General features: G+C 38.9%; 1 protein-coding gene across 1 annotated transcript; it reads left to right on the top strand.

Annotated features, from left to right (window-relative positions):
* On the top strand, positions 1-25,949 carry mcm5 (minichromosome maintenance complex component 5). Its single transcript, XM_062037256.1, has 16 exons — positions 1-321; positions 2,483-2,609; positions 6,472-6,600; positions 6,684-6,856; positions 6,925-7,083; positions 8,667-8,836; positions 11,971-12,142; positions 12,205-12,316; positions 12,404-12,547; positions 15,335-15,400; positions 17,507-17,683; positions 19,953-20,065; positions 20,145-20,273; positions 21,896-22,038; positions 24,522-24,649; positions 25,634-25,949. Exons 1-16 carry the CDS (start codon positions 146-148, stop codon positions 25,733-25,735), a joined length of 2,220 nt encoding a protein of 739 aa, XP_061893240.1. The 5' UTR covers positions 1-145; the 3' UTR covers positions 25,736-25,949.
* Positions 25,950-26,483: the final 534 nt, after the last annotated feature.

The raw sequence follows: 26,483 nt of genomic DNA, 5'->3' as shown, positions 1-26,483 counted from the left end.
CCGCGCGACCAACTGGCGGGAAACAGACAGGAAGGAGTTCACTTTTGCCGCGAACGTACCTCCGGCGTCTTTGTGAGCAGAAGTTAGTCGTTTATATTGTTTTTTTTCTTAGAATAAGCTAAGACAGAAACACACTTTTTGCAACATGTCTAACTTTGACGACCCGGGAGTGTACTACAGCGACAGCTTCGGAGGCGGAGAAGGACCCGGACAAGATGACGGAGGAGGACTGAAAAGGATCCAAATCAAGAAAAGATTCCGCGAGTTTCTTCGACAATTCCGAGTAGGAACCGACCGTACCGGCTTCACGTACAAATACAGGTAACATTATTACACTTTTTCCCCATCAAAGGCTTACGTGCGAAGGTGAAAAGTAAAATACATGAGTAGTTCGATTACTTTGTTTATGATGAGTCATTGTATGCTCACTTTAATGGGAACAAATTAATTTGGTTAGTTAGTATATCCTGGTTGCATTGTGGGAGATTGTTGCAGCCTTTTTTTGTTTTGTATTCCTGATGAAAAGACTACGTGTGTGTGTGTGTGTGTGTGTGTGTGTGTGTGTGTGTGTGTGTGTGTGTGTGTGTGTGTGTGTGTGTGTGTGTATGGGGCGTCATCTATTGTCTAAACTCTTTACAAAGTAAATAAATATATTGTTCAAATGATTAAGCTTACAATGAGACTAAATAAACATTCAAAAATGGCTGCATTAATTGCTCATTACTGCTTATATTAAAGATGGAAAAAGATGAGGGAACAATATATATATATATGTATATATATATATATATATATATGTATATATATATGTATATATATATATATATGTATGTATGTATGTTTTAATATGGTTTCTGTAGGAGGACAAACATGACACAAACCCTCCTAATTGTTATAAATCACACTGTTTATTATAAACATGCATCAGGGATTAGAGACGATTTGTCGAGCACCGTTTTGTCCTACTAATTTTGGTGGTCCTTGAACTCACCATAGTTTGTTTACATGTACAACTTCCTCCGACTGTCTCATTTTGTCCACCAAAATGTTGCTGCTGTGCTTGAATGCACAAAGGTGATCTTTGTTGATATTATTGACTTGTGTGGAGTGATAATCAAGCATATTTGGTCAGTGCAAAGCTAATCGATGCTAACATGCTATTTAGGCTAGCTGTATGTACATATTGCATCATTGTGCCTCGTTTGTAGGTATATTTGAGCTCATTTAATTTCCTTTAAGTCCTCTTAATTCAATTTATATTTGCATTCCTCATGACACATTATCTGTACGTAATATTGGCTGCATTTCTGATAGTTTGTGCGCCATGTTGTTCCAGACCACAGCAAACATTACCCAACTTGCAAAGATTGTAATAAATCCATTAGAAGAAGACAGCCTGTCGTTTATTTTAACTTGGACACACACATCTATACCTTTGGTAATTCTAAACCAGTAATTTCCAAGTGTTCTCTCACCCTCTGAGAAGCCTCCATTTTACTAATGATTTCGAATGTCGTAAAAATGTGTAGAATAAATATTACATTTCAACATTTCTGTAAACAAAGATTTGTGTCAGCTTGCGACAGTCATTTTCATAGTAGGCTAATATAGACACTTGCATCATATGTTTTCATTATAACACGTATATAAGACTTTTAAAGTTTAGTTTAGTCTTTATTTGATGGGACAATGCACAGAAACATTAAGCTCAAAGACATATCTTCTGTACCAGATTATAGCTAAATAGCTAATTTCCATCTGCAGTCCCTGGCTACCTAAATTAAAGGGATACAAAAATCATGCAATAAAATTATGACAATAAAAACATACTATAGCATGTTTTTAAATTAAGAAAAGTCATAAAAGTCATTTTCATAGTAGGCTAATATAGCTTATATAAACACTTACATCATGTGTTGTCTTCATTATAACAATTATACAAAGCTTTTAATTTTTTGTGGCTCCAGACAGATTTTTTTGTTGTATTTTTGGTCCCGTGTGGCTCCTTCAACATGTTGGGTTTCCGTCCCCTGGCCTAGCCACTATGCCAGTGTATTATACAGCAGTGCCTCAACTTGCGAAATTCGTTCTTTGACAGCACTCTTAACCCAAAAAACTTGTATCTCAAATCAGTTTATCACTTTCCCCTCCCCCAAAAACGGCACAATTCTAACATTTAACATGCATTTCAAAAAGTAAATCACACGTTTATATTAGAAATATTGTATACAAATACTAAGCATGTACTACTAACAAGTGGTAATGTAGTAATGATGTGCATTATTTACCTTGTAGAGCGGACGTCTACGCCATCTCCTTCCAGGGGCTTATCAGTCAAACACACCATTAGCAGCTTTTTCATATTTTCGTGTATAAATGTCAGCCTGTTTGATAGTTTTCATGTCGACCCCTAACTATAAGCTAAAGCTCTTATCCGAAAACACTTGAGGTCCAACTGTTTATGCCAATATTTGTACTTCAGAGATGAGCTGAAGAGACACTACACCTTGGGGGAGTACTGGGTGGAGGTGGAGATGGAGGACCTTGCCAGCTTTGACGAGGATCTGTCCGACTGCCTTTACAAGATGCCTACAGACAACCTGCCACTGGTAAGATGCACTCTTGTATAAAGTAATACAAAACCAGTGAAGTTGGCACGTGGTGTAAATGGTAAATAAAAACAGAATACAATGATTTGCAAATCCTTTTCAACTTATATTTAATTGAATAGAAAAGACAAAACACTTAACATTCGAACTGGAAAACTTTATTATTTGCAAATATTAGCTCATTTGGAATTTGATGCCTGCAACATGTTTCGAAAAAACTGGCACAAGTGGCAAAAAAGACTGAAAAAGTTGAGGAATGCTCATCAAACACTTATTTGGAACATCCCACAGGTGAACAGGCTAATTGGGAACAGGTGGGTGCCATGATTGGGTGTAAAAGCAGCTTCCATGAAATGCTCAGTCATTCACAAACAAGGATGGGGCGAGGGTCATCACTTTGTCAGCAAATGCGTGAGCAAATTGTCCAACAGTTTAAGAACAACATTTCTCAACCAGCTATTGCAAGGAATTTAGGGATTTCACCATCTACGGTCGGTAGTATAATCAAAAGGTTCAGAGAATCTGGAGAAATGACTGTACGTAAGCGATGATATTACGGACCTTCGATCCCTCAGGCAGTACTGCATCAAAAAGCGACATCAGTGTGTAAAGGATATCACCACATGGGCTCAGGAACACTTCAGAAAACCACTGTCAATAACTACAGTTGGTCGCTACATCTGTAAGTGCAAGTTAAAACTCTGCTATGCAAAGCGAAAGCCATTTATCAACAACACCCAGAAATGCCGCCGGCTTCGCTGGGCCCGAGCTCATCTAAGATGGACTGATGCAAAGTGGAAAACTGTTCTTTGGTCTGACGAGTTCACAATTGTTTTTGGAAACTCTGGACGTCGTGTCCTCCGGACCAAAGAGGAAAATAACTATCCGGACTGTTATAGGCGCAAAGTTCAAAAGCCAACATCTGTGATGGTATGGGGGTGTATTAGTGCCCAAGGCATGGATAACTTCAACATCTGTGAAGGCACCATTAATGCTGAAAGGTACATACAGGCTTTGGAGCAACATATGTTGCCATCCAAGCAACGTTATCATGGACGCCCCTGCTTATTTCAGCAAGACAATGCCAAGCCACGTGTTGCATCAGCGTGGCTTCATAGTAAAAGAGTGCGGGTACTAGACTGGCCTGTCTGTAGTCCAGACCTGTCTCCCATTGAAAATGTGTGGCACATTATGAAGCCTAAAATACCACAACGGAGACTGTTGAACAACTTAAGCTGTACATCAAGCAAGAATGGGAAATAATTCCACTTCAAAAATGTGTCTCCTCAGTTCCCAAACGTTTACTGAGTGTTGTTATAAATAAATAAATGGGTTATACTTGTATAGCGCTTTTCTACCTTCAAGGTACTCAAAGCGCTTTGACAGTATTTCCACATTTACCCATTCACACACACATTCACACACTGATGGCGGGAGCTGCCATGCAAGGCGCTAACCAGCAGCCATCAGGAGCACCACTCTACCAACTTCGCCACGTCGTCCCCCGTTGTTAAAAGGAAAGGCCATGTAACACAGTGGTAAAAATGCCCCGGTGCCAACTTTTTTGCAATGCCATCAAATTCTAAGTTAATGATTATTTGCCAAAAAAAAGAAAAATTCTCAGTTGGAACATTAAATATCTTGTCTTTGCAGTCTATTCAATTGAATATAAGTTGAAAAAGGATTTGCAAATCATTGATTCTGTTTTTATTTACGAATTACACAACTTGCCAACTTCACTGGTTTTGGGTTTTGTACTTCAATTCAAGTATCTGACCAGACCATGGATTTGGTAGATGTTAGTCACATTTTAGTAAAGTACTTCAGTAAAAGCCTTAAAGTACCTGATTTAAAATATATTTGAATTAGAATATATCCAGATACTGTACCTGAATGCCAATGTTTGTGGTAATATCGTTATTGTTGATTTCATATCAGGCTGGCTCTGGGGGAGTATAAAGTACGTCAGGAAATACTACTGAAAACAAAAATGCAACTAAGGGTTATAAAAATATTTATTAAAGCCAGAACAATACTCCTAAACTCCTGATCTGTCCGATACCAGCAAGATATATGCGTTTCTTTGTGCACAGATGAATAGCCACTAAATCTTTTTAAAAGTAGTTTTTTTTTCTTAGTATTTGCACTTTGGAATTGGGGGTTAAATCACCAAAAGTGATTCCTGGGCGCGGCAACCGCTGCTGCCCACTGCTCCCCTCACCTCCCAGGGGTGATCAAGGGTGATGGGTCAAATGCAGAGAATAATTTCGCCACACCTAGTGTGTGTGTGTGTGTGTGTGTGTGTGTGTGTGACAATCATTGATACTTTAACTTTATTTATTTATTTAGTTTAGAAATTGGCAACAGGTAAACATGGCAGGCTATATACTGTGGGAGCTACACAACAGCTAAGCACACAATAGCACACAAGCTAGGCATATGTAACAATAGTCCCTAATTGAACAATTTGACCGTCTAAAACACAATATTTGTCAATATTAAACAAGTATCAACTAATTATAGTTAAGTGTATTAAAAAGTGTCCAATAACAAACGTGTCCGCAGCATTTACCTTATTGCATCATGAGCTTAATTTTTTTGAATTATTGTGGCCACTAGGTGTCGCCCAAAAAACAATGATCAATCCAACTGAGCATAGGTCCAGTCTAGACGGTTAATAATAAATATGTTGGTGTTTTTCATACCTTCCATTGTCCTGTTTGTCATTTCACTTGATTACACCTTTTCTAATTCCACACCTCTAAATAATACAGTCATGTACAATGATTTGTGATGGTATCCTTGGATTAATATCAGTATTGGCATATACTCAAGTTGCTCTCTTTATCTATATCTCTCTATATCTCTTATATCTCTATATCTCTTTAACATCTCTATTTCTCCTTCTTATATCTCCATCTCTAGCTCTTATCACTCTCTTACCTCTCCATCTTATATCTCTATCGTTCTTTGTCTATTATATATATATATATATATGTATATAAATATATATATATATATATATATATATATATGTATATATATATATATATATATATACACACACACACACACACAGTATATTAAAGTTAAAGTACCAATGATTGTCACACACACACTAGGTGTGGTGAAATTTGTCCTCTGCATTTGACCCATCCCCTTGATCACCCCCTGGGAGGTGAGGGGAGCAGTGGGCAGCAGCGTAGCCGCGCCCGGGAATCATTTTTGGTGATTTAACCCCCAATTCCAACCCTTGATGCTGAGTGCCAAGCAGGGAGGTAATGGGTCCATATCTATACTATACCTATATAATTGATACAATATATACATATATTAATACATAAATTAATATATATTTATACAAACTATATTCCTTTTTTATACAAATAAATATATCTGTATGTTTATACTATTAATATATATTATATTTATATATACACGTGTGTGTATATATGTGTGTGTGTGTGTGTGTGTGTATATATATATATATATATATATATATTCATACAATATATATTTATTTCATACTATATACTATACATAAATTAATATATATTTATACAAACTATAATCCTTTTTTATACAAATAAATATATCTGTATATTTATTCTATTAATATCTATTATATATATATATATATATATATATATATATATATATATATATATATATATATATTACACCTGCTATATGTATGTATATATCAATACTATACCTATATGATTTATACAATATTTATATACATTTTTACAATGTATATATTTATTAATGCAATATATATTTATACAAATTATATTCCTTTTTTATACAAATAAATATATAAATTTTTTTTTTTTTTTTAATCTATTGATCTATTTATTAGTTTGAGGAGGCTGCAACAGAGGTAGCTGATGAGGTGACTCGTCCTCGGCCAGCCGGCGAGGAAACTGTGCAGGACGTCCAGGTCATGCTAAAGAGTGACGCGCATCACGCTTCCATTCGCAACCTGAAGGTAAAACACACCTTTACTCCACATTTTGTCACCTCTCTGCATAATTGATGATTTCCATACTTGCCGTTTTCGCTCGTCCGCAGTCCGAGCAGGTTTCCCGCCTGGTGAAAGTGCACGGCATCATCATCTCGGCGACGGGGGTGAAGGCGAAAGCCACCAAGGTGTGTCTGCAGTGTCGCGGCTGTCGTCACGTTATCAACAACATCTCGCTGCCGCCGGGCCTGCAGGGCTACGCGCTTCCACGCAAGTGCAACAAGTGAGTGTCACGCAAACACAGCGCTTTCCGTGTTTTATAAACCACTCATCTCACGCTTGTTTCCATAGCGACGGTGCTGCCGGACGGGCTAAGTGCCCCGTGGACCCCTTCTTCATCATCCCGGACCGCTGTGTGTGCGTTGACTTCCAAACGCTGCGCCTGCAAGAATCCCCGGATGCTGTACCGCACGGAGAGATGCCCCGCCACCTGCAGCTCTACTGTGACAGGTGAGCACATCGTTTGACGCCCGCTATAATGCTAATTAGCTGCCTTAAATTGGGTGACTCCACTGTAGAAATAGCCTGCATGTCTTCTAGCACATACGCTGCAATGTCTCTTTCAATGTTGTCCTGGCTAGCAGTGCCTCCGTTAAAATCCAGCCGCTGTTGGAGGTGGAGGTGAAGTGTGTCTCTCTTTACTAGCTTCATCAAAGCATGTTGCTTTTGTAGCTGTTTCAGCAGATTTGAATTTCTGTTTTGGGCAGTAGATGGGATCTTTGATCCAAGACACAACTTACATTTAACTAAAATGTTCTTTTCTTTGTGCTCGACAAAAGAAAAGTAGTGAGAAGAAACTCGACTGCGGCTCCGCCATGATGTCTTGTTAGTAAACACAGACACACACCCCCCCATCCCCTCCCCACACCCAGACACACACAGAGCGCGCCTCTTCTCTCCCTTGTGACACAAGAACATTCAGAAGGACGACACTGCAACTCTCCAATAAAACACACTCAGATCTTCAGTTTCCAGCCGATACTACATAAAAAAATACCTAAAATAACGCAGTAACGCATCATGCAGTAACGGTAACTGAGTTACTGAATATAAAAAATAACGCGTTAGACTACTAGTTACCGCCGAAACTAACGGCGTTACAGTAACGCGTTAGTCCCAACACTGATCATCGTGGACCCACTAGCTGCGCAAGCTAGCTCTCCAATCAGCTAAACAGACTCAATAACTCCACGGTGACGTTTTGGTGAGTTTACTGGGGAATTTATGAAACTCAAACAATACAAAAAGAATGCCATTGTAAGTTAATAATTCTAACACAGACACTCAAACGTGTTAGCATATTAGCTAATGCTAACGATGCTGGCACTCCTACAGACATCACACATGGGACAGTTTAGTAAGTATGAATTGTTTTGGTTAAATTGTAAAACTTAAAAACGCTGTTGGAAGGATGAATGGAGAATCTTTTTCGAGGAGAATTATGGCTGAAAAATCCATAAATCAGCCTCACTGTTTTATACGGCGCAGGGTTAAAAGCGCAGGAAAAAAAGGAGTGACTTATAGTCCGGAATTTATGGTGATATATATCATAATGAGCACCAGAGAGTGATCAGCCTGCCCACAAGATGGCTGTGCTGCGAGGTACAGTAGGGAAGGGATTCATATGGCCCTTCAACCTGGGTGGATCTCATGTAAGAGAAAAGGGGGGAAATCATTTTGCAATGCAGTCTGCTGAAAACGATGGAAAGTGTCACACTACATAGCAACTGACGCTGTGGTCAAAGTTTGAATTGCCACAAAACACATTTTAAAATCTTAAACACTACTGTCATCTGGCAGCTAAATTTGCCACGTTTCATGTGTCAGGTCAACCGCGACAAATGGCGCCATATGAATGCCCGTCCTACTGTACACAATGGGTGAATTCACACAACACAGCATATTTTTATTCGGGCTGTGGTTCGTACAATGATGAGTTTGTAAATGGAGGTTCCACTCCAGTGCTTGAGCCAAGGACAAACATAGGTCCATGACTAGGCATTGAGCTTGCTTCGTGTTCCCTACCCAATTAGGTACTTGTGTGACCGCGTGGTCCCGGGCAACCGAGTGACCATCATGGGTATCTACTCCATCAAGAAGATGGCCGCTGCAAAGACCAAAGGCAAAGAGAAAAGTGTCGGCGTGGGGATTCGAGCATCCTACCTAAGAGTGGTCGGCATCCAGGTGGACACAGAAGGGGCAGGTAACTACAGAGCATCTTGGCAGTGGCACTCATCGAAATAATGTGAACCGTGTGCAGCTGCAGTGTTTATGGACATTTGATGAAGTTAATCATATTTGAATTACCAAATTAGAACGGTATGGCATCAGAGAGTTGGTCTTAAACCGGGTAAAAAGTTACTTAACCAACAGGAAGCAACATGTGAAGCTAGGCGAATACTAAGTGTATCTTGTGGCATACTCAGGCCCCCTGCCTCAAAACCATATCTGACTCCTGTCGATGTGGAGGAGCAGCAGCTTTACTCTGAGCTCCTCCCGAATGACAGAGCTTCTCACCCTATCTCTAAGGGAGAGCACCGCCACCTGACGGAGGAAACTCATTTCGGCCACTTGTGGCCGTGATCTTGTCCTTTCGGTCATAACCCAAAGCTCATGATGAGGATAGGAATGTAGATCGACCGGTAAATTAAGAGCTTTGCCTTTCGGCTTAGCTCCTTTTTTACCATGACGGACTGATAGTGTCCGCATCACTGCAAACGCTGCACCGATCCGCCCTTTCGATCTCACGACGTGAACAAGACCCTGAGGTACTTGAACTCCTCCACTTGGGGCAGGGTCTCCTCCCCAACCTGGAGATGGCACGCCACCCTTTTCCGGGTGACAACTATGGACTCGGGTGATGATTTTCATCCCAGTCGCTTCACACTCCGCTGCAAACCTATGCAGTGGGAGCTGAAGATCCTGGTCCGATGAAGCCAGCGGGATCACATCATCCGCAAAAAGCAGAGACCTAGTCCTGCAGCCACCAAAACGGATTCCCTCAACGCCCTGACTGCGCCTAGAAATTCTGTCCATAAAAGTTATGAACAGAATCGGTGACAAAGGGCAGCTTTGGCGGAGTCCAACCTTCACTGCCGGCAGTGTGGACCAAGTGTGGACCAAGCTCTGACACTGATCATACAGGGAGCAGTCCACCACAAGGACTTCCCGAGGGACAAGGTCGAATGCCTTCCCAAGTCCACAAAACACATGTAGACTGGTTGGGCAAACTTCCATGCCCCCTCAAGGACCCTGCTGAGAGTATAGAGTTGGTCCACAGTTCCGCAACCAGGACAAAAACCACCCTGCTCCTTCTGAATCCGAGGTTCGACTATCTGACGAACTCTCCTCTCCTTACCAGGAAGGCTGAGGGGTGTGATCCCACAATAGTTGGAACGACCCCCCCAGTTTATTCTTAAAGAGAGGAACCACCACCCCGGTCTGCCAATCCAGAGGTACCGCCCCCGATGTCCACACAATGCTGCAGAGTCTTGTCAACCACGACAGCCCCGCAACTACCTTGGCAACCTCTGCCCCTAAAAATAGAAGAGTCCACCAGAGAGTCTCCAGGCTCTGCTTCCTCATTGAAAGATGTGTAGGTGGGAATGAGGAGGTCTTCAAAGCATTCCCTCCACCGATCCACAATATCCGATGTCTATGTCAGCAACACACCATCCTAACCATACACGGTGTTGACAGTGCCCTGCTTCTACCTCCTGAGGCGGTGGATAGTTGTCCAGAATCACTTCAAAGCCGTCCGGAAGTCGTATTCCATGTTTTCTCTGAACTCCTCCCATGTCCAAGTTTTTGCCTCTGCAACCGCCAAAGCCGCACATTGCTTGACCTGTCGGTACCTGTCCGCTGCCTCCAGAGTCTTATGAACCAAAATGACCCGATAGGACTCTTTCTTCAGCTTGGCGGCATACCTCACCTCTGGTGACCACCAGCGGGTTCTGGGCTTACCGCCACGACAGGCACAGACCACCTTGCATTCTCAGCTCCGATCGGCTACCTCGACAATTGAGGAACATGGTCCACTCGGACTCAATATCCAGCGCCTCCCTTGTAACATGTTCGAAGTTCTCCCGGATAATTGAAACTTTCTCGGACTGGAGACTCTGCCAGATGTTCCCAGCAGACGTCTCCGGCCAGGAACTGCCCCGGAAGCAGTGGACAACCCTCAACCGCTTGAGGACCGGCGTCGGACGCTACGGAGCAGCGATGAAGAGGTGGGGACTTGCGGAAGGTGCCTCCTGCGAGTGTGGGGACCCAGTCCAGACAGTAGAGCATATAGTAACTAGTTGCCCCAAACACCGGCCACCGAATGGCGAACAAGGTCTGATTGACCTGGACGATGACACGTTGACCTGGCTCGCCTCAACAGAGCTGAAAATCTAAAGATACAAGACAGAAGAAGAAGAAGTTCCCAGCAGACCCATCACTTTGTGTTTGGTATCTGAGCCGACTCACTACCAGGTGGTGATCGGTTGAAAGCGCCGTCCCTCTCTTCACCCGAGAACATGAGACCGCAAATCGCATGATACAACCACAGAGACGATCATGGACTGGGGCTTAGGGTGTCCTGGTGCACATATGGACACCCTTCGGTTTGAACATGGTGTTCGTTATTGACAATCTGTGACGAGCATAAAAGTCCAATAACCAAACACCACCTGGGTTCAGATCAGTTAAAGTACCACTGATAGTCACACACACAAGGTGTGGTGAAATTACCCTCTGCATTTGACCCATTCCCTTGTTTCACCCCCTGGGAGGTGAGGGGAGCAGTGAGCAGCAGCGGTGGCCGCACTCGGGAATAATTTTTTGGTGATTTAACCCCCATTTCCAAACTTTGATGCTGAGTGCCAAGCAAGAAAGTAAATGGTCCCATTTTTATAGTCTTTGGTATGACTCGGCTGGGGTTTGAACTCACGACCTACCGATATCAGGCCGGACACTCTAACCACAAGGCCACTGAACAGGTTCGGTCAGAGCGTTCGTTTAAAAAAAAAGTTAATTTTTTTCCAATCTGTCCTGTCCAGCCACTCGAACAAATCATTAAATGTGTGGATAGAATTTTATTAAACAAAATCAGTTTTCTTTTAAGTAATGTAGAAATTGATCAGAGCTGTTTATCTATTTTATGGAGGAATGTAGTTATTCATAGACCTGGCACCCAATGTTAATAAAAAAGTATTGACTTTTAACCGAGAATCGATTCTAAATCGAATCGTTATCCCCAAGGATCGAACCGAATCATGTGGTGCCCAAAGATTCCTAATTACATAAAAACTTGGGAGGCCAGAACAAGACTTTGAAGTATTTGGTCTCGTGCAGGTCGAGCGGCCACCGGCTCCGTGTCCCCACAGGAAGAGGAGGAGCTGAGGACGTTGGCCACGTCTCCGGACATTTACGCCTCGCTGGCTCGATCTGTGGCTCCCTCCATCTACGGCAGCGAGGATCTCAAAAAGGCCATCGCCTGTCTGCTGTTCGGAGGTTCCAGGAAGCGGTAAAGAAGCCCACGAGATTCGAAGGAAAGTCAGCATGTGCTTATCAACGTCTCGTCTCCAGGCTGCCTGATGGTCTCACCCGCAGAGGAGACATCAACCTGCTCATGCTTGGAGATCCTGGCACAGCAAAGTCTCAGCTGCTCAAGTTTGTGGAGAGGTGCTCACCTATTGGGGTAATTTAATTTTTTTTTTTTTTACAATAAATCCTTCAGTTCTAGACTTTGTTGACAACTGAATGAATTGTCATTGTCCACTCTCAGGTTTACACCTCAGGAAAGGGTAGCAGTGCGGCTGGTTTGACCGCCTCGGTCATGAGGGACCCGGCCACGCGGGGGTTCATCATGGAGGGCGGCGCCATGGTGCTGGCTGACGGCGGCGTTGTCTGCATCGATGAGTTTGACAAGGTCAGAGGATGATGTTGCTAAAATAGCGGAAAGTCTGCGAAAATATGAACGGCACATAAATATTCTTTGACCCGTGATATTCAGAAAAGGTCTGCTTTGACAGACCTTTCGGCATGTCTAAGAGCGAGAGGTATTGCGATCGTACCTCTCAATGTTTGCATTTCAAAATATAGGAATTTTCTCTGGAAAATGCATTAAAATAAGTGACTTATTAAAAACACTAAGAAAATAAACAAGAGGTGCTCCTGGCGGGACTTGAAGTCATGACCCTTGACTTTCAACTCTGTAATCGCTGCACCATCCACAATAAAACATGAATTTATCATTAAGATGCTTCATAAACTGTATTTTCCTGACTATGGAGCGCATAGGTATATAAACAGCACCCACTAAGTTTTAGTAAAAAAAAAAAGTTTCCATACATACAAGTTATTTACACAGATTTTGTAAATGTTTATTTACATTAGGGTTGTACGGTATAGTACCCACGATACTAATCAATCATATTGGGTACTATACCGCCTCTGAAAAGGACCGGTCCGATCCTGTAACTACTTGGTATCAGATTGATACCCAAATTTGTGGTATCATCCAAAACTAATGTAAAGTATCAAACAACAGAAGAATAAATGATAAATGGGTTATACTTGTATAGCGCTTTGACACTATTTCCACATTCACCCATTCACACACACATTCACACACTGATGGCGGGAGCTGCCATGCAAGGCGCTAACCAGCAGCCATCAGGAGCAAGGGTGAAGTGTCTTGCCCAAGGACACAACGGACGTGACTAGCATGGTAGAAGGTGGGGATTGAACCCCAGTAACCAGCAATCCTCCGATTGCTGGCACGGCCACTCTACCAACTTCGCCACACCGTCCAATAAGTGATTATTACATTTTAACAGAAGTGTAGAAAGAACATGTTAAAAGAGAAAGTAAGCAGAAATTAACAGTAAATGAACAAGTAGATTAATAATTTATTTTCTACCACTTATCCTTAATAATTTTGACAAAATAATAGAATGATAAATGACACAATATGTTACTGCATATGTCAGCAGCTAAATTAGGAGTCTTTGTTTGATCCCTTACTAATAAAAGACAAGTTGTCTAGTATGTTCACTATTTTATTTAAGGACAAAATTGCAATATGATACATATGTTTTATGTACCCCAAGATTTGCTGTTAAAATAAATCCAATAATGCAATTTTTTGTGGTCCCCTTTATTTAGAAAAGTACCGAAAAGTATCGAAATAATTTTGGTACCGGTACCAAAATATTGGTATCGGGACAACACTAATTTACATATCTTTTTGTTCCTGTCAAAATGTTTTAGTGCGACTATGGTAAGCTGCGAAGCCGAACCACTTAATGGATTGTTGTAGCATTACGGTTCCAATAGTCAGATGTACTGTGCTTCTACATACGAGTATTATTATGGTGTGTTTGTGTATAGAGACCGCAAAATGGCACCTAATTAGGAGACATATAATCTAGTGTTTTGTTTCGCAATATTTTGCAAAACCAACTTTTCTTACCTACTGGTACCTGCTTATGTGTATTTGGGATCTGCAAAAGTCCCAAAAATTTGCACGCGTCCGCCATTGTTGTCTGCGCCGTAGTCAATAAGCTCCTTCTTGTTCTCTATCCTCTTGTTGTGGGACATTCATCCTCCGCTGGTGACATTTCTAATATAAAGAAACGTACAGTTCTAACTCGGGCTACAACGATAAGTGTACAAAAAAATGGTTTTAATTTGTCGCTGACAATTATATATAGTTGTGACGTCATCACTCGTGTTTTTCCGGGCAGAAGCTGGTCCGCATCGCTACTCGTAATGTGTGAGGATTTTGCAAAGCGGACCTTGTTTTTATGGCAGTACATCTGTGATACACCAGTATTTAAAGCGGCGACATGATATCGGACGTTTAGAGGGAGAATATGGTCTCAACCTCGGTAAGAGTGTTAGTTAGTTTCTACCTTGCTAGCAAGAGTGTTTAGTTTTTCCTTGTCCTCCACTGATTTTAACGGTTTTCTTTAATACATAAAAAAGGTTCATTGTTTTTTTTTTAGCACTTTGCATTTTCTTTCTTTTGAATGAAAACATTTTAATAATCATTTTAATTTTGTAACAGCTGTATGAGCAGCACAGTTACAGTATGAATAAATATTTATAAATGAATTACCATATTTTTTGGAGTATAAGTCGCACCGGAGTATAAGTCGCACCTGTCGAAAATGCATAATAAAGAAGGAAAAAAACATATATAAGTCACACTGGAGTATAAGTCGCATTTTTGGGGGAAATTTATTTGATAAAACCCAACACCAAGAATAGACATTTGAAAGGCAATTTAAAATAAATAAAGAATAGTGAACAACAGGCTGAATAAGTGTACGTTATATGACGCACCACCATTACATGTTATGTAGACCACAAGGAATTGTTTAAATGTAGAAAAAAAATTATAACATGACCCCTTTAAAACTCCTTATAATTTGTTCCACACAATGGTCCGAAAAATACGGTATACATTGTGCTAATAATGATCATTTTCATATACATCATATATCATATGATTTTTATTTTTGTTTTTTTACAACTTTCTTTACATTTTGCTCCTTATTTTGGTTTGACAGATATCTAAAAGCTGCCTAGATCATCAAATGTTTTTTCTGTTTTTTAAAGCAAAATCCTGTATGATTTCAGGACTAAATTGGCAAGTGTATTATGCAGATACTTGCGTACTAAGCATGGATCAAATTGTTTCATGTTGCAGATGCGAGAAGATGACCGAGTGGCCATCCATGAGGCCATGGAGCAACAGACCATCTCCATCGCCAAGGTAATGACCAAACATCGTGTTATTGTTGGGGATGGGCGATATATATATTGCAGCCTCCTGCGATAATAATACATATATCACCGTACATGATTTGGTATGTAAATGATTATAGGACCATTTCCAAACGGGTCACAAAGGCTCCTAATGTAGTTGCTGAAGTACGCGGTAACATATTGCGTAATTTTCTCAAACCTTTAAATAATGAACTTTCTGTTGTAACGTGTTATATCTACACTTCTGTTCAAATGTATTGAGCACTTGTTTCTTCTCTTATTTGGATACTGTACATTAGTTTTGGGCGATACTACAAATTTGGGTATCGATTCCAAACCAAATTCAGGGGAAGTATCGGTCATACCAATGCTGATACATCAGTTTTTCAAAATCATTGAATAATTCCATTTTAATCACAACTAGATGAGGCAATTCCTGAAGGAATTGTGTGTGAATGCTCCAATGCTGAAGTTGAACTGAAATTGGAATTTTGTTTATAATTGTTGAAGTAGAGCACACGATTCCCAAACAGGCTGAATATTTTGAAGTTGGAACGGTTTGAATCAGATAAAAAATGTGGGAGTTGTGGAACTTTGAAGAATATCCCATTGATTTCCATGGGAATTTCCCCAAAATTTGGGAATTTTGGGAAAAGCGGGACTTTCTTAAAAAAATGGTTAAAAAAAAAACTTGAATGGTCTGAATAAGTTGAAATGGTTGGTGTTGGAATTTTTCAAATCGGTCGAGAAATGTTGAAGTAGTAACATGTTGAATTGAGAAATGGTATTACGGAATTTCGGGAAAAACGGGAATTTTTCCAGTTCAAAAAACAACTTAGTTTTTGGTCCTGATTAAGAGGAATGTTTTGACGGTGGAACGGTTGAAGTGGGTTGAAAAATGTGGGAGGAGTAGTCGCCAGAAAAAAGGGTGGAAATAGGGCTTTGGATAACCAGAAATTCTGGAAAATCCTGGATTTTTTTTTAACTTGGAAAAATTATAGTTTGAATTTACAGAATGGGGGAATGTGTTGAAGGTGGAATGAATGTGGAAATGGTGGCAGTTTGACAAATGGCCAATTCATTTTGAATGAGAAAAATATCCTGGAAAACCTGGAATTCTGGAAATCTGGGAATTTTTGGAATTTGTCAAATGAAAGCCCGCGATTCCCAAATAGGCTGAACAGTTTGAAGTTGTCGCGCTCTACCTTCCACATTTTTCACACGATTCAAACTGTTCAGCCTATTCCGGAATTGCGGGCTTTCCCTTGACAAATTCCCAGATTTCCCAGAATTCCAGGTTTTTCGGGACATTTTTCCATTTAATTGGCTATTTTTCAAACTTTCACCATTTCCAAATTTTTCAACCGATTCAAACCATTCTGGAAATTTAAAGTATAATTTTTCCCAAGTTCAAAAATTTCCAGGAGTTTCCAGAATTCCTGCTTTTCCAAAGCCCTATTTCCACCCTTTTTTCTGGCGACTACTCCTCCCACATTTTTCAACGTATTTCAACCGTTCCATCGTCCAAACATTCCTCTTCATCAAGAAAAAAACTGTTGTTTTTTTTTAACTGGAAAAATTCCCGGTTTTCCCGAAACTCCAGGAATTCCGTAATACCATTTCTCAATTCAACAAATTACTACTTCAACATTTTTCGGCCGATTTGAAACATTTCAACACCAACCATTTCAACTCATTCAGACAATTCAAGTTTATTACCATTTTCAAAAAAATTCCCGCTTTTCCTGGAATTCCCAATTTTTGTGAAATTCCCATTGAAATGAATGGGACATTCTTCAACATTCCACAACTCCCACATTTTTCATCTGATTCAAACTGTTCCAACTCCAAAATATTCAGCCTGTTCGGGAATTGTGTGCTCTACTTCAACTATTCTAAAAAAAATTCCAGGATTTCAGTTCAACGTAAGCATTCATACACAATTCCTTCAGGAATTGTCTCATCAAGTTACAGATGTGATGGAAATTAGTGGGAAAAAACCTAGCAGAGGATGGTTTCGATCCATCGACCTCTGGGTTATGGGCCCAGCACGCTTCCGCTGCGCCACTCTGCTGTGTGAGACTGATGAATACAAACTGTCTCCTCCTCCCAGGCTGGCATCACCACCACTCTCAACTCTCGCTGCTCCGTGCTGGCTGCTGCCAACTCTGTGTTTGGTCGCTGGGACGACACCAAGGGGGAGGACAACATCGACTTCATGCCCACCATCTTGTCCCGATTCGACACCATCTTCATCATCAAAGATCATCATGACCATCAGAGGGACATGGTAACTGGTCACCTTTCTCATGATATAGCTTCACCGTAACTCCCAGGGAATTTCTACTCTCCGTGCACTTCCTAGAAGGCAGTCAAAAGGCTGTTGGTTTAAAATTTACCACTCAACGGCCGACAATTAGCCGCTTTTCTTTTGTAAATGCAGCCATTTCATGGTGTGTAGTGGACCACTGGAATGCTCAGATTAGGGGCAGGGGTCTGCTTGAATAGATGGAAGCTTCTACTGAGAGCTCTCTGGTTGCTGTAGGACTATTGGTAAATATTGCTGATCTGATTAGAAATACTATTTATTATGTAGTTATATTAAAGTGATTGACTTTTTATTCTAACGTTTTTATTTGATAGTGTTTCTGTAAAATGTGAACCTTTTTCTCATAATATTCCATCATAATTCTTGCACAATGACAGCTTTTTTCTCACAATAACTTTTTTCTGCAAATACATTTTTAATAATATATTTTATTTAAATCTCGCAAATTACATAATTTTCTCTTTTCCTCAGAATATTCCTAAAAAAATTGTATGACAATTTTCTAACAATGTTGCAACTTTAAAAAAAATACTTTTTTCACAATATATTTTACTTTAATCCCGTAAAATGACATACTTTTGTCTTTAAAATAAATAAAGCTTCAACACAATTCTTGTAAAATAACTTTTTTCTCACAATATTGTTTTTCTGAAAAATATTTTCCCACCACTTTAATCCTGTGAAATGGCAAATTTTATAACATTTTCTCAAAATATTCAGAAATAATTCTTGTACGACCACTTTTTTTCCTCACCATAATACTAACATTTTTCCTAAAATAAAAAAATATTGTATGACAACCTTTTCACAATATTGCTTTTTTTTTTTAAATACTTTTTTTTTCTCCACGATATACTTTACTTTTATCCTGTAAGATGGCATACTTTTATCTTTAAAAGAAAATTAAACTTAAAAAAAAATTGTACACAATTCTTGTAAAATAACTTTTTTTCTCACAAAATTATTTTTATTTACCCCACCTTCCGCCCGAGTACAGCTGGGATAGGCTCCAGCACCCCCCGCGACCCCATAAGGGACAAGCGGTACAAAATGGATGGATGGATATTTTTCCCATTGTATTTTGGACTTTTAACCTGTAAAATGGCAGATTTTAAATCCTTTTTTCAAAATATTCCGACAATTTTTGTACGAAAACTTTTTTCTTACCACATTACTAACTTTTTTCCTAAATTGAAAAATATTTTTTGTAAACTATGTAATTTTGCCTTGTAAAATAAATAAAAAATTTCTTCGACTATTCCTAAAAAATCTTGTATGACAGCTTTTCTCACAACATTGTAACTTTAAAAAAAACTAAACGTTTTTCTTTTACGTTTTCACGATATACTTTTCTTTAATCCTGTAAAATGGCAAACTTTTTTTCTTTGAAAAAATATATTTTAAAATATATCTACACAATTCTTGTAAAATAACTTTTCCCACAAAATATTTTTTTACTTTAATCCTGTTAATGGCATGTTCTTTTCTTGTGCAATTTTACAATTTTTTCTCAAAATATTCTGACATAATTCTTGTACAACAACTTTTTTTCTCACAAAATATATCTCACAATATAACTTTTCCTAAAATGAAAAATACTTTTTTTATATACTATATTTTACTTTAATTTTGTAAATTACATAATTTTGTCTTGTAAAAAATTTTTTTTTCTCAGAATATTCCTAAAAAATACTGTTTAACTTTTCTCACAATATTGCAACTTAATAAAACATTTCACAATATATTTTACTCTAACCCTTTTAAATGGCATACTTTTTTCTTTAAAAAAATTAAACCTTAAAAAATATATATTTTTACACAAATCTTGTAAAATAACTTTTTTCTCACAATATTGTTTTTCTAAAAAAATATTTTTTCCCACAATATAATTGACTTTCATCCTGTAAAATGGCATAAATGTTTCTTGTGAATTAAAAAAAAAAATTCTCAAAAAAATCTAACATAATCTTTGTACAATGACAACTCCCACAATATGTAATAAAATAATAAATAAGTTTTTACATAATGTTTGATTCAATCTTGTAAATTTTGTCTTGTAAAATGAATTTAAAAAAACAATTTTCAGAATATTCGTAAACGTTTACTCACAATGTTGCATCTTTATTGCTGCCTTTTGGGAGTTGTATGGTGGAAAAGCCAAATGGCTGCCCTTGGGGAGTTCTAGTGTTAAAATCGAAGTTTCAGAGAGTCATTAACTCCTTTTCTTCAGACGTTGGCTCGCCACGTGATGAACGTTCACCTCAGCGCTCATACGCAGACGGAAGGTCTCGAGGGCGAGATCCCGCTGGCCACCTTTAAGAAATACATTGCCTTCGCCAGGGCGTAAGTCTGTTTTTCGGGGGAGTTTTGCGTGACAGATTGACATAAAACGCTCATTAACGTTCCTCGGTCCCTTTCATAGTAAATGTGGCCCTCGTCTCTCTGCTGCCGCCGCCGAGAAGCTGAAGAACCGATACGTGCTGATGAGGAGCGGCGCCAGAGAGCACGAGAGAGAGAGCAACAAAAGACCCACCATTCCCATCACTGTCAGGTATTTCTAGTTCTATTAGTTTCAATATATTAACTATACTTTCTAGTATCACTGAGCTTCCACTGCTAAGATCTCATTGGTGGAGCAGTGGAGTTTTTTTTTTTTTTTTTAATAAAATAATTTTATTATAGCCGTCATTGAAGAAAAATTCTGAAATTAGCTGTTCTGTCTCATTAGCCGCAGGTTTCTAAGCGTAGGAAATGGTGAGGTTTTGATGAATTTAAAAAACTGAAACAATACAAAAAGAATGCCAATGTAAGCTAATAATACTAACAAAGACAATTGCAAATGTGTTGGCATATTAGCTAATGCTAACGACACTAGCGTCATATTACCGTATCATGTACAAATATGCATGAAAACACTCCTACAGACATCACGCTATAGACGGTTTAGTAAGTATGAATAGTTTTAGTCACATTGTAAAACTTACAAACATTGCTTGGAGTGATGAATGAATAATCTATACTAGTAGAAACGCTATGGATGACTGGGGGGGGGGGGGGGGGGGAAAGCACTACAAGTCAATGGAAGGACACTGCAGAAACTGCAGTGAGCAAATTCATCCAAAAGATGGCGCCCAAGGACAAACAATAAAACACCCTGTGTTTTTGCTATTTCTTAAAATAAAATGATTTTATTGTAGCCGTGATTGAAGAAAAAATCAGAAATTAGCTGTTATCTCATTAGCCGCAGGGTTCAAAGCGTAATAAAAAAGTAGCGGCTTATATTCGGAACATTTAATGTTATATTTAATATACTCAATTAGGGATGTCCGATAATATCGAACTGCCGATATTATCGGCTGATAAATGCTTTAAAATGTAATATCGGAAATTATCGGTATCAAAATTATCGGTATCGGTTTCAAAATGTAAAATGTATGACTTTTTAAAACGCCGCTGTGTACACGGACGTAGTGAGAAGTACAGAACGCCAATAAACCTCAAAGGCACTGCCTTTGCGTGCCGGCCCAGTCACACAATATCTACGGCTTTTCACACACACAAGTGAATGCCATTCATACTTGGTCAACAGCCATACAGGTCACACTGAGGGTGACCGTATAAACAACTTTAACACTGTTACAAATATGCGCCACACTGTGAACCCACACCAAACAAGAATGACAAACACATTTCGGGAGAACATCCGCACCGTAACACAACACAAACACAACAGAACAAATACCCAGAACCCCTTGCAGCACTAATTCTTCCGGGACGCTACAATATACACCCCCCGCTACCCCCACCCACCTCAACCTCGAGAGAGCATGTCCCAAATTGCAAGCCGCTGTTTTGAGGCATGTTAAAAAAAATAATGCACTTTGTGACTTCAATAATAAATATGGCAGTGCCATGTTGCCATTTTTTTCCATAACTTGAGTTGATTTATTTTGGAAAACCTTGTTACATTGTTTAATGCATCCAGCGGGGCATCACAACAAAATTTGGCATAATAATGTGTTAATTCCACGACTGTATATATCGGTATCGGTTGATATCGGAATCGGTAATTAAGAGCTGGGCAATATCGGATATCGGCAAAAAAGCCATTATCGGACATCTCTATACTCAATGTATCCGTTTCCTTCTTGAACATGTCCGCTTGCATTGCAGGCAGCTGGAGGCTGTGGTGCGCATCGCAGAGTCCCTGGCCAAGATGAAGCTGCAGGCCGTGGCTGGAGAGGATGAGGTGGATGAGGCCCTCAGACTCTTTCAGGTCTCCACTCTGGATGCCGCTTTGTCTGGCAGCCTTTCAGGTGGGTGTGTTGTGTTTTTATGCTCTAATATCACTTCATCCTCCAATATCTAAAAGCCTAATATGTAAGGACTTGGCTTCAGGTAAATAGATGGCAGGTTACAGACCTGCTCTGATCACAATCCTTTTGTAAGACAAGAACACGATTTTCTTTTTTGATGCATTCTAACTCGTAAAATAATCGCTAGCTAGCAAAAGTTTGCTAACAATGGAGGTAACGGCCGTGTTTTATTATGTTCGTAGTTTGTATTTATTGTTTAGCTCTTAGCAATACTGCTACATGACGGATCTGCTTATTGCTCAGCTTCTAAAACTTGGAGCTCATCCTCCTTATTTTCAGGCTCAAAAATATAAGGTTCTGGATCACAATTTGTCACAAAGAAGTCCGTCTCTCATGAAGTCTGCCATAATTAGTAGTGTTGTTGTTGATGGAAATGGCGAAAATTGTGATACGTTTGTCAAATGAATACACTGTCGTATGCTTGAAATGAGCAAAATGCGTAAATATGACATTATGAATGTTACTACATTACATATATACTTACATCATGTATATATATCATGTTATTATAAATGTTACTACATAACATACTGTATATACTTACATCATGTATATATTACATGTTATTATAAATGTTACTACACTACATATTTACTTACATCATGTATATATTACATGTTGTTATGAATGTTACTACGTTACATATATACTTACATCATGTATATATTACATATTATGAATGTTACTACATTACATATATACTTACATCATGTATATATTACATGTTATTATAAATGTTACAACATTACATATATACTTACATCATGTATATATTACATGTTATTATGAATGTTACTACATTACGTATATACTTACATCATGTATATATTACATGTTATTATAAATGTTACTACATTACATATATACTTACATCATGTATATATTACATGTTATTATAAATGTTACAACATTACATATATACTTACATCATGTATATATTACATGTTATTATGAATGTTACTACTTACATCATGTATATATTACATGTTATTATAATTGTTACTACATTACATATATACGTACATCATGTATATATTATGTTATTATGAATGTTACTACATTCATATATATATACTTACATCATGTATATATGACATGTTATTATGAATGTTACTACACTACATACATACATCATGTATATATTACATGTTGTTATTATGAATGTTACTACGTTACATATATACTTACATCATGTATATATTACATGTTATTATGAATGTTACTACATTACATATATACCGTAATTTCCGGACTATAAGCCGCTACTTTTTCCCCTCGTTCTGGTCCCTGCGGCTTATACAAGGGTGCGGCTTATATACGGCCTGTTCTTCTCCGACACCGACGAAGAGGATTTGGGTGGTTTTAGTACGCAGGAGGAAGACGATGACACAATGATTAAAGACTGACTTTTCATATACCGGTAGGCTGGTTATTTTGATAACGTACAGGCGAGCACTTTGTATTACTTTGCAGCGTTGTATTATTTGTACTCTGCACGAATGCTGTTCGCCATGTCAAAGATGTGAAAGTTTGATTGAATGATTGAAAGATTTATTGTTAATAAATGGGACGCTTTGCGTTCCCAAACAGTCATCTCTGTCCCGACAATCCCCTCCGTGGTAGCAGGAACCCCTATATACTACGCTAATTACACATCAAAACCCTGCGGCTTGTAATCGGGTGCGGCTTATATATGGAGCAATCTGTATTTTCCCCTAAATTTAGCTGGTGCGGCTTATAGTCAGGTGCGGCTTATAGTCCGGAAATTACGGTACTTACATCATGTATATATGACATGTGATATTTATTACATGTTATAAATGTTACTACATTACATATATACTTACATCATGTATATATTACATGTTATGAATGTTATTACATTAAATATATACTTACAGTGTGTATACAAAACGTTGATGGAGATTTTTGGGTGTTTCTTAGAGCGCTTTATAGGCGCAAAAGAGCAAATTCCATGACCTTCATTGTTAGCTGACTTTTGCTAACTTTTATTTACGAGTTACGATGCATACAAAAAGAAAACATATGTGTTCTTGTCATACATAAGGATTGTGAAAGGCAAAATTAAGTGCATGCAAAATTATTTTTAAGAACTCCCCCACAGTAGAACCTCGATTTTCGAACTTAATTTGGTTCTTCAACAGGGTTTTTAAATAGACGATTTCGTATAGTGAAGCAAGTTTCCCCATAAGAAAATGTAAAAATGAATAAGGGGTTTCCGTATTTTGGTATACACTTTGAGCACAATATACATCTATGATCTATGGTTCGTTAATCAAAAAATGGTGGGTTCCACTTAATTGGTGGAGATTACTAAACCTCATGTGACATAAAAATGTCCATGTCTCTTTAAATCCCCTGGGAATGCTTTATGACGGGCTGCAACTTCATTCTATGCGCAGGTGTGGAGGGCTTCACCTCTCAAGAAGACCAGGAAATGATCTCCCGCATTGAGAAGCAGCTGAAGAGACGCTTTGCTATCGGTTCCCAGGTGTCCGAGCACAGCATCATCCAGGACTTCAGCAAACAGGTGACTTGAACGCACCACATGGAAAAAATGTGCCGTGTTTTCCGGACTATTGAACGCACCGGTATATAAGCCACACCCACTCAATTTTTGAAGAAAAAAATATTTTTCCATATATTAGCCGCCCCAGACTATGAGACGCAGGAATATACGTTGTGTAATGACTTATTTACACAGAAATATTTTGTAAATGTTTATTTACACACCTTAATTGTTTCCAAACTGTGTAACACGGCAGTAAAACGGCTGATCAAACAAAACAGAAGTCATCGTCATGGACCCACCTGCTCCGCAAGCTAGCTCTCCAATCAGCTAAACAGACTCGATAACTCCACGGTGACGTTTTGGTGAACTTACTGAGGAATTTGTGAAACTGAAACAATACAAAAAGTTAATACTAACACAGACACTCGTAATCATGTTAGCAAATGATAACAACACTAGCTTGATTACATTATGATAGCAGGTACAAACATGCATGAAAACCCTCCTACAGACATCACACATGGGAGGGTTTTAGTAAGTATGAATTGTTTTAGTTATATTGTAAAGCTTACAAACGTTGCTTTTGAAGTGATGAATGAAGAATTCGTACATGTAAAAACGCTATGGGCGTTTTGAAGACGGAACAACACTTGTGCTTCCGGTTCAAATCTTTAAACAGCAGGAGACACTCGTAGGCGTTCTCCCAGCATGACCTGCAGTAAGCGAGCCCGTCCAAAAGATGGCGCCAGAGCACAAAAATGACACAATTTTAGTGTATTTGCATGTGTTTAATGAAAACTATTTGCATCATTGCCATCAGCGAAGAATAATCCATAAATTAAGTGCACTGTTTTATAAGCCGCAGGGTGCAAAGCGTAGGAAAAAATTAGCCGCTTATAGTCCGGAATTGATGGTAGATTTTTTTGTAATTAACAGTAAGCAATAACGCCTGTCAGAACTGCTTTCACTTCTATTCATGTTTTTATTCGTTTGCCATGGCAGAAATACCCCGAACACGCCATCTACAAGGTGGTTCATCTGATGTTGAGAAGAGGCGAGCTGCAGCACCGCATGCAAAGAAAAGTTCTCTACAGAGTCAAGTAGACTTAGAAAATATTGTTGCTGTAAATACTTCTTCTTTTCTGCATGCATCTTAGCCAGTCAACAATCTTATGGTGAATTCTTGTTAGCTTCACTTTAATGTTGTTAAGAGTGTGACTGTTCCCATGGCAACGATGCTTTGTACCACCAAAATATGTTTTCAGAAATGTGCGTAACCTGTAAAAAAAATCATGAATAAAACATTTGGCAGTGATAATGGCGGGTGTTGTTGGTTCTTTCTGTTTCATGAATTCCGTGCGCCTAAAGGAGATATTTCCGCACTTTCAAACCGAGATATAGACCAGTACTCCTCTCCTTCTCTGGTCAAAGTTCCACAGACCAGTGGAGGTTCCAGGTAACCAATCAGATTGACTTTGACAGGTTTAATACATTCATGATGCTGCCAGACAGCTTCATGAATTAAATGATTACATCTGGATATAATGAAAACAATTGAATGATTAATAATTACATATTGAAACAACTATTTAAATAAATGTTATTTCAAATTAAATGACACATTTAGGTAATTATTTAAAGAATGATTTCTTTACTTAATTTTGTCCCATTATAACCCTCTAGAAAATCAAAGGATATCTGAAATTGTGCGTGTTTATTTAGTTCGTCTGTGGCTTCCAAACAGGCTGCAAGGGGGTTCACTCTATGATTCATCCTCAGCACCTGGGCGCATTTATTCTATAGCGGAATGAAATAGAGTGAACCCTCTTGTCAGTCATCTACGCTCTGTGGA

The sequence above is a fragment of the Entelurus aequoreus genome, linkage group LG25, assembly GCF_033978785.1.
Source record: "Entelurus aequoreus isolate RoL-2023_Sb linkage group LG25, RoL_Eaeq_v1.1, whole genome shotgun sequence".
Classification (NCBI taxonomy): Eukaryota; Metazoa; Chordata; class Actinopteri; order Syngnathiformes; family Syngnathidae; genus Entelurus; species Entelurus aequoreus.
This window is presented reverse-complemented; position numbering and strand designations above follow the sequence as displayed.

Excerpts from the sequence above, each read along its gene's own strand:
- mcm5 (XM_062037256.1), top strand. The coding sequence starts at position 146 with ATGTCTAACTTTGACGACCCGGGAGTGTACTACAGCGACAGCTTCGGA. Across the intron at positions 12,548-15,334 it reads GCATCGATGAGTTTGACAAG|ATGCGAGAAGATGACCGAGT; the intron begins GTCAGAGGATGA and ends TTCATGTTGCAG. Across the intron at positions 17,684-19,952 it reads ATGACCATCAGAGGGACATG|ACGTTGGCTCGCCACGTGAT; the intron begins GTAACTGGTCAC and ends CCTTTTCTTCAG.